Source organism: Corvus cornix, chromosome 4 (assembly GCF_000738735.6).
Source record: "Corvus cornix cornix isolate S_Up_H32 chromosome 4, ASM73873v5, whole genome shotgun sequence".
NCBI classification, from domain to species: Eukaryota; Metazoa; Chordata; class Aves; order Passeriformes; family Corvidae; genus Corvus; species Corvus cornix.
This window is the reverse complement of record NC_046334.1, coordinates 59,923,884-59,935,599: the sequence shown is the minus strand read 5'-3', so window position 1 is coordinate 59,935,599 and position 11,716 is coordinate 59,923,884. Positions and strand designations below refer to the sequence as shown.

The 11,716-nt window shown below is 36.9% G+C and overlaps 1 protein-coding gene across 1 annotated transcript in view; it reads right to left on the bottom strand.

Moving 5' to 3' along the window:
- Nucleotides 1-36: 36 nt before the first annotated feature.
- CLNK (cytokine dependent hematopoietic cell linker) overlaps nt 37-11,716 on the bottom strand; it is a 57,223-nt gene continuing 45,543 nt past the window's right edge. Inside the window, exons 13-19 of the mRNA XM_019287247.2 lie at nt 11,083-11,101; nt 9,998-10,061; nt 8,834-8,874; nt 6,302-6,435; nt 5,913-5,990; nt 5,626-5,781; nt 37-574 (exon numbers count right to left, since the gene is read on the bottom strand). Of these exons, the coding sequence (XP_019142792.1) occupies nt 443-574; nt 5,626-5,781; nt 5,913-5,990; nt 6,302-6,435; nt 8,834-8,874; nt 9,998-10,061; nt 11,083-11,101 (624 nt within the window). The 3' untranslated portion in view covers nt 37-442. The remainder of the gene's footprint in view (nt 575-5,625; nt 5,782-5,912; nt 5,991-6,301; nt 6,436-8,833; nt 8,875-9,997; nt 10,062-11,082; nt 11,102-11,716) is intronic.

Genomic DNA, 11,716 nt, shown 5'->3' with positions numbered 1-11,716 from the left:
GAAATTGTTAGACAGTGAGAACTCTGACATGCAGTGTTTCATGTATATTTTTAAAAGCAAGAATATTTATTTAATGACTGTGGTATACTTTATTAGGTGTTGTTACTTAGCAGAGTTTCAGTGACATTTAGGTAAGCAACGGCGAGTTTCATTTTCATCTTAAGTTAGATGGTAGAGTGCAAGATAAGCAAATTGGTCAGTCATTCTCAAGATACCAGGAGTAGTCCTCAACACCTTCTTGGGAATTAATACATTGACATATTCTTTACTTTTATCCTCAAAGTGAAAATGCAACAATCAAAAAATGGAGTAGATCTGTAGAATGCTTCATTATATTATGGGGAGCTCCTTGCTCAGAAGGCTCATCTGATTCTTGAGACATTTAAATAACTGTTCTATTTATATCTATACAGATGAATCATTGACAATAAGGCAGAACACATCAGGATGGCTGGAATGGATGTGTGAGGTAGCATTGTTCTCTGTGGTTTCGTGACTGATCCTTTCCGTCAATGAGCGTTATGGGAATGGATTTGTAGAAGTCAATGATCTCTTCCACAGAATTAAATTTCTTCTGGGGGGGGGAAAGATAGTAATCAGTGACTGAAAATGAAATTGCTAGATGGTTTAATCTATAACATTAGAAGACTTGCAAATAACAGTATTAAAAAATAGGTAATATTTCGCATGGAATTAGATGAAAGCAATTCTAAAAGGAAAAGCACCATATTTTGATCCTACTATTTCTTTTTTGTGTCTGTATCTTGTGCAGGACAAAGCAACTAGCTCCTGTGGGCAAAAAGGGAACGTCTAAGTCCTGATAATGCAGTATTACCTATAACAGCTTGTGATGCCAGATGTGATGATAGATCTTGAAACAATGAAGCAAGTATAAATTCTTACCAACATTTCCTGCCACGAGTTTCACTTACATGATATTTTACACTGCACGTTTCAATGTACCTTATTAAATGTACGCTTTATTTTCCCATTCAGTTTATTGAGACAGTTGCTATAGAATCCTTTTGAAGTATGGAACAAGAAGCATCTTTTTCTCTCACACCCCAAAAAATGACATCCTCCAAGCAACTCCTAAAGTGATAAAGGTCTGGTTCAAGGTTGCTGATGTGATCAAAGAGCAACAGAAAGCTATCCAAGGTGTTTACTCTCATCTGTCCTCTGGAAACATCCCATTCCAATGGTTAGCAGTCCTTCAGTTTAAATAGTTCTCTTCCCTGTGTGTAACTTCTAAGCTCTCATCACACCACAGAGCTCTCATCAGTGTTTTCCTCTTGAGCTGTTCTCTAGGCTCATTGGTATTTAACCACCAGAACCGCACACAGTAATGAAAGCTTGCTTTGACAGTAATACTTATCACGTACTTCTATAACATTTACTCTGAGCATGGATCTTCATTGTACACCTGGTGGTGTCTCATGGTAGTGTCTGTCACCCCTACCTGATTCACACCTAATTTATAACAACAGAATCTGATTAAATGTGTGAGTTGATGAAACTGTTCTTGTATTAAGATGAAAATTATTTGATCTCAAAGCCAGTATGGTAATTTTTTAAAGTTTGGTTTTGATAATTTTTACTCATATGCATTTGTTCTACTTTGTTGTTTTGTCTTTGCTTATGTTCAAAGTCACTGCTGCTGCTGAAAACTGAGTCAAAACTGGTCTGTATTTCATGCTGTATGAAAGTAATCCTTACTTTTTTTATTCTTAATTAACTCTTTACCAGCACCAGTTTTTTTCCTGTTATCTAATGTTTTCTGTTGGTTGGGAAGTTAAAAGGTCAGCCAATCTCTGCTGTTCGTAGGAATTTCCTATCTGCAGGTCTCCAGACTGTTCTGGGGAGATGGGAATAGGGTCTCAAGGATTGCTTGTGAAAGGTGTAGTTCTAAATTGTGTTCGGAAGGTGGTATAACTTTGGGCTATGTTGCACATTCTGAATGAGACCATTCATCCCTGAGCTGTCATTTAAGCTAGGCACAAGATGCATATGTTGTAAACATCTCTCTCAGTTGAAGGTACTGGCTGTTTGTTGTGCCTCTTTTCCTGGCAGTAACTTTTGACATAATTACTGTCAGTGGGAGGCATTGTGGAAGTGCTCCCTAATATGCTTGGATGGTGGCTGCTGAAGGTAGGTGGAGCTAATCCATGTGGCTCGTATGGAAATGAATCCAGTGAAATGGTGTGACTGGTATGACTGATAGTTTGAAGATGAAAGGTAGCTGCAAATGTAGTGGTGAGGATGGAGAAAGTGTCTGTGGCCGGAACAGGAAGATCCAGAGATACACATTGGGCTGTGCTAAACTTTGTAGAACAGGCACCAAGTTGAAGAGGAGCCTACTTCTGCCTTTCATTTTCAGTTACTGCGTTGGGAGTTGAGACTGATTCTACAGACATGCTAAAAACATGTATTTTATTTGTGGCAGAGCTAATTTTGAAGAGGCAATAAAAAAAAAAATATTTTTTTTCATTATCAGCTTTAAATGTGAAGGCTTGTATTTCGTCATCTTCAAAAGAACTATGCACATGAAAAAAGGCAGTGTTATGGGGATCTCTGCATCTTTAATAGTGAAATTGTCTGGAATAGAGGAAGGCAACAGCCAAGTAAAGGGTGCTCAGGGTAGCAGTTTTGAATGTAAATTCCTGAATTCCATGTATGCCTCATTTGGAGATCTGATCATTATAGCTTTATGTAATTTGGCCTTTAGAAAGCTCAGTATAGTATGTTAAATACGTACGCAGGTGTGGACATCTATGGCTAAATAGCTAGCAAAAGTTGTACCTCCACTAAGAGAGTAAGTGATTTTCATTTTTTTTTTCCCTTTTCCTTCTATTTATTATATTAGAATTTGATACTAATTTAGCTGCATGGAACTTCAGTTACTTTTACCATAAAAATCTGATGATCAACCCCTTTTTTTTCCCCCTTATGGCCTTATAGGGCTACATGAGAGCTTGTGATAGAAGCACTCATGAGAGTTAAATACATTTAAAAAAACCCTGTTAATTAATAATCTTATTTGATGATACAATATGTTAGCAACCTGTATGCTGTTTAGTAAAAATCAAAAGTTGCAATAAGGTAGGGAAAACTTAGAATAATTATATTTATGCATAAGGAAAAACATGTTTTTAATGGATGAAAATAGACTAATTCAAAAGTGAAAACATACTGCAGAAAATCTGTTAAGACCAAACCCCTGAATAGAATCACCAACTGGGGAGAAATGTAATAGGTCTGCACATACTTGTTGGCATTTAGGTTTCTTTCTCTTTGGCTGGTGAAGAGGGAATATTCAGCTAGTCTTGATAGAGCAGCTAGGTCTGGCTGCACTGCAAAATGTGGTGTAACAAAGGTAATCCCTGTGGAGGGACAATGCAGAGTGCTCTGGAAAGCATTTTAACAGGTACTGGAAAATTACAGGCAGCAATTTGCTGTAATTCACAGCCTTACAAAGTGTTTTCACCTTCTTTGGAAAGAAAACTTAGATGAGCTGCAAAAATTGAGGTGACAGGTTTTCAAGAGCGAGCCTTTTTGGGGAATCCTTTGAGACTGCCTGAGATGGAGGAAGCTTTTCTGAGCAATGATTGTTCATTACTGCACATGTGCTTTGTGCCCAGTTCTATTTTCATGTCTACTGCTGAGAATAATACATGGGAGTGGAAGATTGCTGTGTTTGTGATTCCTGGCACAGCACTTAGTTGACCAGCAAAGCAATTCTGATTTTTTTTCTGTCATGCTTGATCTATGGGAAGGTTTGAGTTAAAGAGAAAGAATCCTCAAAGAAGGTGGCATAAGGTAAGGAGTTGTGATTTGGCCTTGTAGAGCCAAGTCTTGGATGGACTGTGTGTTGTTAACTAGATGCTTGGAATCCTTATTTTGGAGTTGTTACTTTGCAATTTGACTTGTCAGTCCAGACCCACTGTTTAAGATGCGTACTGTCTGTGCAGAAGTTGGAACAAACAATAAAGTAATATATTTTGGTATTTCCTGAGATGGGAGGGATTGTGTTCTCCTTCCTTTCAGTTCAGTAAAAATTGTTCATGTACTGTTCAAGTAATTTTCCAGTTACCTTAATTGTTAAAGCTGTTAACATGATGAAAATTTAGTTCTATGTCTTTCTTCTGTAGTGTAGAACACACTCATATACTACATCATGCTGTAGCGTGCCTTATTTCTGTCATTGTTTCTGTTCTGACCCTATTTGTATTAGAGCCATTACAGGAAGACTAAACAATGTAAGAACCATGGAAAACTAAACTTGCTTTTTCCGAAATCGTACTTAAATTCCAGGAAATCATCTGGGAGGTTCAGTTGAGAAATGCTGCCAGTGCTTTACAGAAGACTGATGGTCACTACAGCAGCACCAGGATGATGGTACCTGCAGGACACTTCTTGTTTTGTGCTGCCATTCAGCTTCCAAAACTGTTTCACTGCGCTTGAATAATGAAGGACTTTTTCCCGCCTTTGTCATTAAACCACTGTCTCTGAAGATCAACTTGCCAGTAAACATTGTTTATCTTGTGAAATCCATATTTTCTAATAAAAATTCTAATATAAATTTTGGACCCATCAAATGCCTTAAATCAGCCTGGGTCATTTGTGATTTCAGGCTCTTTAAAGTCTATCTATACAAAAGGTAAATTCTGAAAAGTATTGGTGTTCATGAAAAGGATATAATTGAAGATTCAGCTACAGAGTCTGCTGCTTCACCAGAGTTGGATTTGTGTCAGTGATTTACATAACTAATAACCCATAGGAGGTTGTTGCTTTGCTTTTTTGCTCTGCAGCTGAGCATTCTTCCGAGTTTTAGGGGGGTTTTCTTGTTTGGGTTTTTTGTTTTGGTTTGGTTTTTTGTTGTTTTGGTTTTTTTGTTTGCTTTGCTTTTTTATTTTGCAATTATCACATTTTTATAGAGTCTACTTTCAGTTTTAATGTTTTATTTTTTCTTGTGTGAGAGACTTGCAGACACAGTGTTTATTATTTAACCATATATGTAGAGTAAGAATTAGACTCCTATCATGACTATAATTGAATTTAATTGCATAAAAAGGCATCACTAGTCTAAAGGAATTTTCTAATTGAAGTTTACCATATCTGAAAGACTGATTGCTGGGGACTCACATGCTTTAATTGCTTCTGAATATCCATGAAAACTTGTCCTATGCTTCACAGCACCAGGTCCTGCTGGTGGAGTTGTGGAGTTGTATATATTTGTGGAGTTGTATATATTTGAAAATGCCTGCTTAAACTATCACAAGTTTAAAAATATGCTAAAATAATATGTATACCTGAAAAGGCAGAACTTCTCTTTCCCTTTTACTTTGCAGGTGTTACAGTAGGTAGAAGTATTGTAAGTACTTAGGAAATTTTAACCTTGATTTAAATCTGAATTTGAGCATGGTATGCCAAATTTGGTTTTAAATTATTATGTTGAAGCTTCTTGAAACTTGAGACATACTTGAAAGAAACTGTAATGTAAAAGAAACTGTAATGAAACACCAAGTTTGTTATGTGGGAGAGTTTGTAACTAATATTTGTTATTAAGAACTTGTGAAGTCCAACATAAAAGCTATAGACTATAACAACAGATGGGATTTTACTTACACTCTCTCCTCTGAGCCCTGTTCCCAGTGCGTATTGTTGGCTTTCTTCCAGAAAACGTACTTTAATGTTGTATACTCTCCTTCCATAATAAACAACCAAAACATATGGTTCAGCCTTTGACTTCTTTGAACAATCTCTAACCAAGAATGTCTCATCCTATATGATACAGATTTAAATTATGGATTGTATGGTTAGTTCACAACAAAACTTGTAAGCCATTGTGGACAGTTTACAGAAATTTTCCGCCAAGAGTTTACATCCCCAATTTTGAGACAAATGGTACTTACAACGTTTTTCTGTAACAGTATCTTCTCTGCTTTATGGCGATCATATTCTCCAATGTACCATTCACATTTGTTTAAATCCTTAATTTTAAGATAGCATAATCAGTGTACAGAAATTAACAACTGGCAGAAGCAAAACCAGATTGTGTTTAATCTTCATTTGAAGCACATTCAGCACAGTATATAATGGTAGTGCATCTATATTGAGAAGTCTGATTAGGAAGTGTTAATCAAATTAGACATTTAAATTCTTATCCATGGTTTCAAGAGCTCATATTGGACTTTCTCAAGGGCACTGAATACCTACATCTTTCAGAGGGGGTCAGGGGTGGTGCCATAGAGTGTTAATCCTGTTTCCTAAAAACTTTTTATGAAGCAAAGCTGGTCTTTACCTTTTCAGCGGGTTGGGTAAGAGATTGCATTTCCTGTTCTGCAAGCAAATGTTTTGATTTATTTTTGCATGCTGCATATGGTGTCGGAGGTGGTGGCTTCTTTACTGTCAAATTATCTACACTTGATGTGGAACCTGTAAAAGTAAATGCAGAAGGAAAAAAGTTGCGTTCTTTAAAGTTATAATTTAATTTCACACTATGTTTTACTAAGTAATTTTGAGAAGAGTACTTTTAGTTTAGAAGTAGAGTATTGTGGTATTAACCTTTAAAATTCAGGGCTGTCAGTTATGCGTGGTCTTGTGCTAATGCAGCATCAGTGATTTCAGATTAATGCCCCCAGAGATTTAGCACATTAGTTTCCTGATGGTTTCTAATTGACTTCAATCTGACAGGCTATTGTGCACATAGCAAAATAATAAACTATTAATAAAACAGCACATGCTAAATAAAATACTAAATATGGAGCAAGGATAATGGTTCATTCTGTTCTATTTTCACCTTTTGAGCTTCTTTTATTTGTGTTGCATCCTGGTTGCTGTTATGTTGGATCATATTAAAGCCTCTCATTATTCCATTGCCAGCAAGCATTGTTTCTACCAAGCTGTTGAAACCTCAAAGGATTCAGAAGTTCTGCCATGCTGATGGATTTCAGTCTGCTCTGCAACTTGTTTCAATGAACAAATTCAGGACCGAAGCATGAGGTTGCTCTCGCAGTAAGGAGAAGGTGTTGGTCTTTGGCTGTGTGCCCCTGCTCCATACAGGGGCCTGGAATAGCTGAAACCCTTCTCCTGAAGTAAATGTGATTTGCTGTCTGTAGGTTTAGGGCTGCCCTTTACTAGCTAGGCCAGGTCTCTGTGGAGCTGAGGAAGTGCAGGGGTTGGGTCAGGAACACAAGTCGTGTAATATGGGAGGCTTGGGCTGACTGATCAGGATGCAGCAGAAACAGCCTGAGAAAAGCAAGGGCTTCCTTTCAATGTAAAGATCAAATGTAATTTTCAGATATGTGACATGGAGAAAAATTGTTAATTGAAGATAAAAACCATCAGATTCTTCTGTATAACAGAAAACAGTTTTGTTTGTTTCATGCAGTGCTGGTGGGAGAAATGACCCAGTGTCCATTTAAACAAGAAGAATGTGGTTATCATTGGCTTCCATCTTCTCCTGGTTACTGTCACCAGAGACAGTGTTGTTTGTCAGGGTGGTATTTCATTGTGCTTTATCTGTTCATACTTTATCAGTTCATTATTGTTAAGCCAGTATGTAGCGTATAACAATATCGAATTTTACTTGGAAGACTTTCTTTTACAGAGGAGAAATGGTTTTCATTGCATTTTACTGTTCCATTCATATTTGTACCATATTCTGGTTAATAACTGCATTGCATTTGTTTTTAAAACAAGATCCGCTGGTAGCAGTAGACAGACAGCCATGATCTTCAGCAGGCAATCAGTCTGTTCAGTAATGAAACCACTGTTCAAAGGGCCTGGGACCAGACATCGACCTTTTGTTTCTGCAATCACTTTGAGTTGTCAAAATGGCAATATTGTTACTGTTCAGCTTATTGGATCATGATTTTAGCATTTTTGTTCACATTGCATTTTTAGTGGCTATCCCCAGAATTTTTTTTTTTTAAGGAGACCCCCACTGCTAGGGCCATAGTTGTTATGTGAGCTGTGCTGTGTATGTTTTGCAGATCTTTTTTTTTCTGGTGTCTTGAGCTGTGGGACAAGAAGGGTAAAATTCTCTTGCAATGCTTACGTACTAAGTCTGGCTGAGATGGAGCTAACAACAGCTTGTCAAGAAATAATATTTAATAAAATTAATATTCTTAAAATATCTTTTTAAGCCAAATACAGACTTTAAAGGCAATTGTAGGGTAGCAGGAGAAGGGCTACTTGTTTGTTCTCTCCCTGTTGCTTCAGGAGGGCAAGGAATTGATAGGGAAAAGGATACTCTGCCGTCCCAGAGAGCCTGAATTATCAAGGGCCCTGGTAGGGATGGTAGGAAGTGTCTGAAGTGGCAGCAGCAAACAGAGACCTAGATGAGCTTTACGGATTATGTAAAAAATGGTTTTTAGTAGGTATCCAGAGACGAGTGTTTGGAATTGCACCCCAGGACAAGAAGGAAGCAGCTCAATGGAGGGAGCCCACCAGAATCTGGGAGCTAGGGCCTGTGAAACAAAACTAGGGGAGATGGGCTTGTTTAGCCTGGCAGTGACCAAAGTTAATTTGAATCCTACTTGATCTGAACAAATAATGCAGTCCATATGTTCTTTCTGGTGGTATTTGCTTTACCATAAGTTTGTATTATGCACTCATAGGTTCTTGGAACAGCTTAGGGGTTTGTTCTTTTGATAAAAAAGGGCATTTGCAGAGGCAGTTACAGGAGAATAAAAGTATGCTATGTGGTTAAGGACAGTAGGAAGTGTATTGAAAATCCTCTGCAGACATGCAAGCATAGGAACCTGAATCTGTTTCTTACGCTTATTTTTCCATGTTTAGTTTGGCTTTCAAAGCAATCTCTGGTTCTTACCTGAGCTGCAAATGTTTTTAGAGCTCCACGTAGATAGAGGGCTAGGAAAAAGCAATGAATCAAAGTAATGTCAGAAAAGTATTTCTTTCAGTGGCAGTGTAAGAGTCAAATTAGAAAGTGATGGATTGTGTGCTTCCCCAGAATACCCCTTCCTTTAACTGATGGTAGCTTTGGACCTTCCCAGGTTTTGGGTGGTAATTTTGTATTCAGTGTCTTTTGACAGATTTCTCTTCCCTTATTTTCACAAGCCTCTTTTTCAAGTTGTATACATTTTTTTTTTTTCACTCTCCATAAGAGTTCCACATTTTAACTGCGTGTGTAGTGAAGCATAGTTTGCTTTTGTTCCCTGCTAATTTCAGCTGATATTCCCAGTGCCTCTATAGGCAGACCCAGGGAGCAGTTCTTCCCTGCCTGTTCTGATTTTCTAGATTGCTCCTGAGTGCTCAGTTAGTATTTTTGTGTTACACTGGGAAGAGCGTTGACCAAATAACTTCACATAACAGGAGCACAAGAAGAAACAGAATACTAGGGGTCACAAATATGATCATATTTACTCCATACAATAATTTTATCTTGGAGAAACGCCATTATTGTAAACATGCTACAGAGAGATTCTGTGTTTGAAAGATGTTAGATCATTCATATACTTCCTATGCTGTCTCCTATATTCTTGGCTTTTGTTGCATATTTCAGGAGAAAATAGATCAAAGACATTTAGAAAAGAAAGACTTGTGTAGGTTAGAAAAGCAAAATAGGACTAACTATGGCAGATTTCTATGGAAGAATAATTGGCCTTTGAATAGCCAGGTGTGTATCTTTTGTAAATAAAAATAGAAAATGAGGGGGAGAGGAAATGCTGATGCTGGCGATAGCAAGTCTTCTTTATACAGTATATTTAACTCCCTATCACAGAAATAGCAGCAGAAATGTAATACAGCAGCATGCTGTTAAAGATAAAAATTGGCTTTGCAATTACAATAGCTTGAAAGCAATTCCCAAAGATGTTTCTTGTCATACATCAGGGCAAAACATAATATATCACTGCATGGCATCAGGAAGTGGTATCATCTTGGTGTTATTGCATAGTGAAGTATAATTTTCTAGAGCAGAATATTTAGTCCTTTAAGCATCCAGTAAAAACTCATGAAATTCTTATATTCCTACCTGGCTTCAGGAGGATGCTGTTGTGCTTGAAAAGATACCTCAGGTTTCTTCCTCAAACTTTTAACTATTAGTAAAAAGGATAAGAACTTATTATTTCCTATTCAGTGTAACTGACAGTATCTAGCAACTACTGTGAAATAAATTAAGTACATTCATACACAAGGGTGAGGCAGTTCAATAGAAAACCTTGAAGGGCTGTAATCAGTCTGGCTTGAATGAGTCAGGTAATGATTTCAGTGGGAAACATTTAGACTAGTACTGAATGTTACATGGGGGACATTACAGTGATTGCCGATGCCAAATATGGCTTAAGATAATAGTAAATAATGTAAAATGCTGAACTTGAAGTATGTGGAGAGTTCATAAATCCTTTTTATAGGACAGGATAGGCATTGAATTTATTAATGCAGTCGATATTTCTTGCTGAAAATCAGGAGATGATGCCTTAATCCACAAAAGGAAATGCCAGAGGAAATTATGAACTCACTAACACAAAGTGTAAACAGCATAAAAGCCATGTAACCTGTATCTGTCTTCAAAATATTTTGGAGTAACATTTCTTATGGACCTTCATGCATGTGGACACAGCGAGTGGTTTAAGCCATTTTTTCAAAGCTGTATGTACATCTAAAGAATTGACATGTTTTTAAAACATGGGAGGTTTTAATTTTTTTTTTAGCTTTAAAAGCCTAAAGCTTTTAAAAAACTTTAAAAATTCTCACCCTCAAATAATGGTAGAGCACCAAGATTGAGAGAAGGGTGATGTCCTCTGTGCAGATCTCTTTTGGATATCCTTCTCTCAGTTTTTTAGGCACAACCCTCTTATTTTCCCCAAAACCTTAAGACATTTGCTTAGGACAAATGTGATACCTGGCTCCCCAAATAGCTGTAGCTAAGACCAAGTTAAATTTCCTTTTTCTGCTGCTCATAAGCAACTGTTGAGGTCTCTCTAACTCTCTCCATTCTCAGCAGATGTATACCTGGGGGATGTCTCTTGCTTCAGTTAGAATTTTAATGATGGACTATTTTAGTTTTGGAATACAAAGAAAAGACAACAAATTATTATCATATGATTGAATACTGACCTTGCTCTCTTCCAGGTGCCTATATAAAATGATAAAACAGTAAATATTTTTCTTTGGATTTGTAACTTGAATTTACCCCAACAGACCCAACTACCTGCCAGTTTTAAAATAATTTATAGACATTCAATCATTAATAACTGATCACTTTGTCAAAAAATAGGGCTGAATATTGGTCTCAGTCTACTAGCAACAATCAGAATTGAACTTTTTAGGGGTGTAAGTGAACATATGGTTTACTACAAAGATCACCATTTCGTGATGACTATTGTGTGTCAGTTTAACTTACAATATGGTTTTCCTTCCTTGATCTTGTGTTAAATCAAGAGATTGATTATGGTTGACTGGAGAGATACTATCCAGAGATTAAAATCAGTCACTTCTTTTCAGGAACCTTAACTGACAGTACAATTATTTTTACTGTCATGGCAGATATTTCATTCTAAATCACTGTGTGGAGAGTCTTAATCCAGCATATTATGTTAAAAATAAGAATGATAGTTTTCTAAGGACCAGAGTTTGACTCCTAAACTTTCACTGTATTTCTGTATTATTTTGATTCACAGAGCAAAATGGTGGGAATAGCAATTATTTTGTTTGTTAATTTGATGCCTCTAAGACTATAATACATAAATAT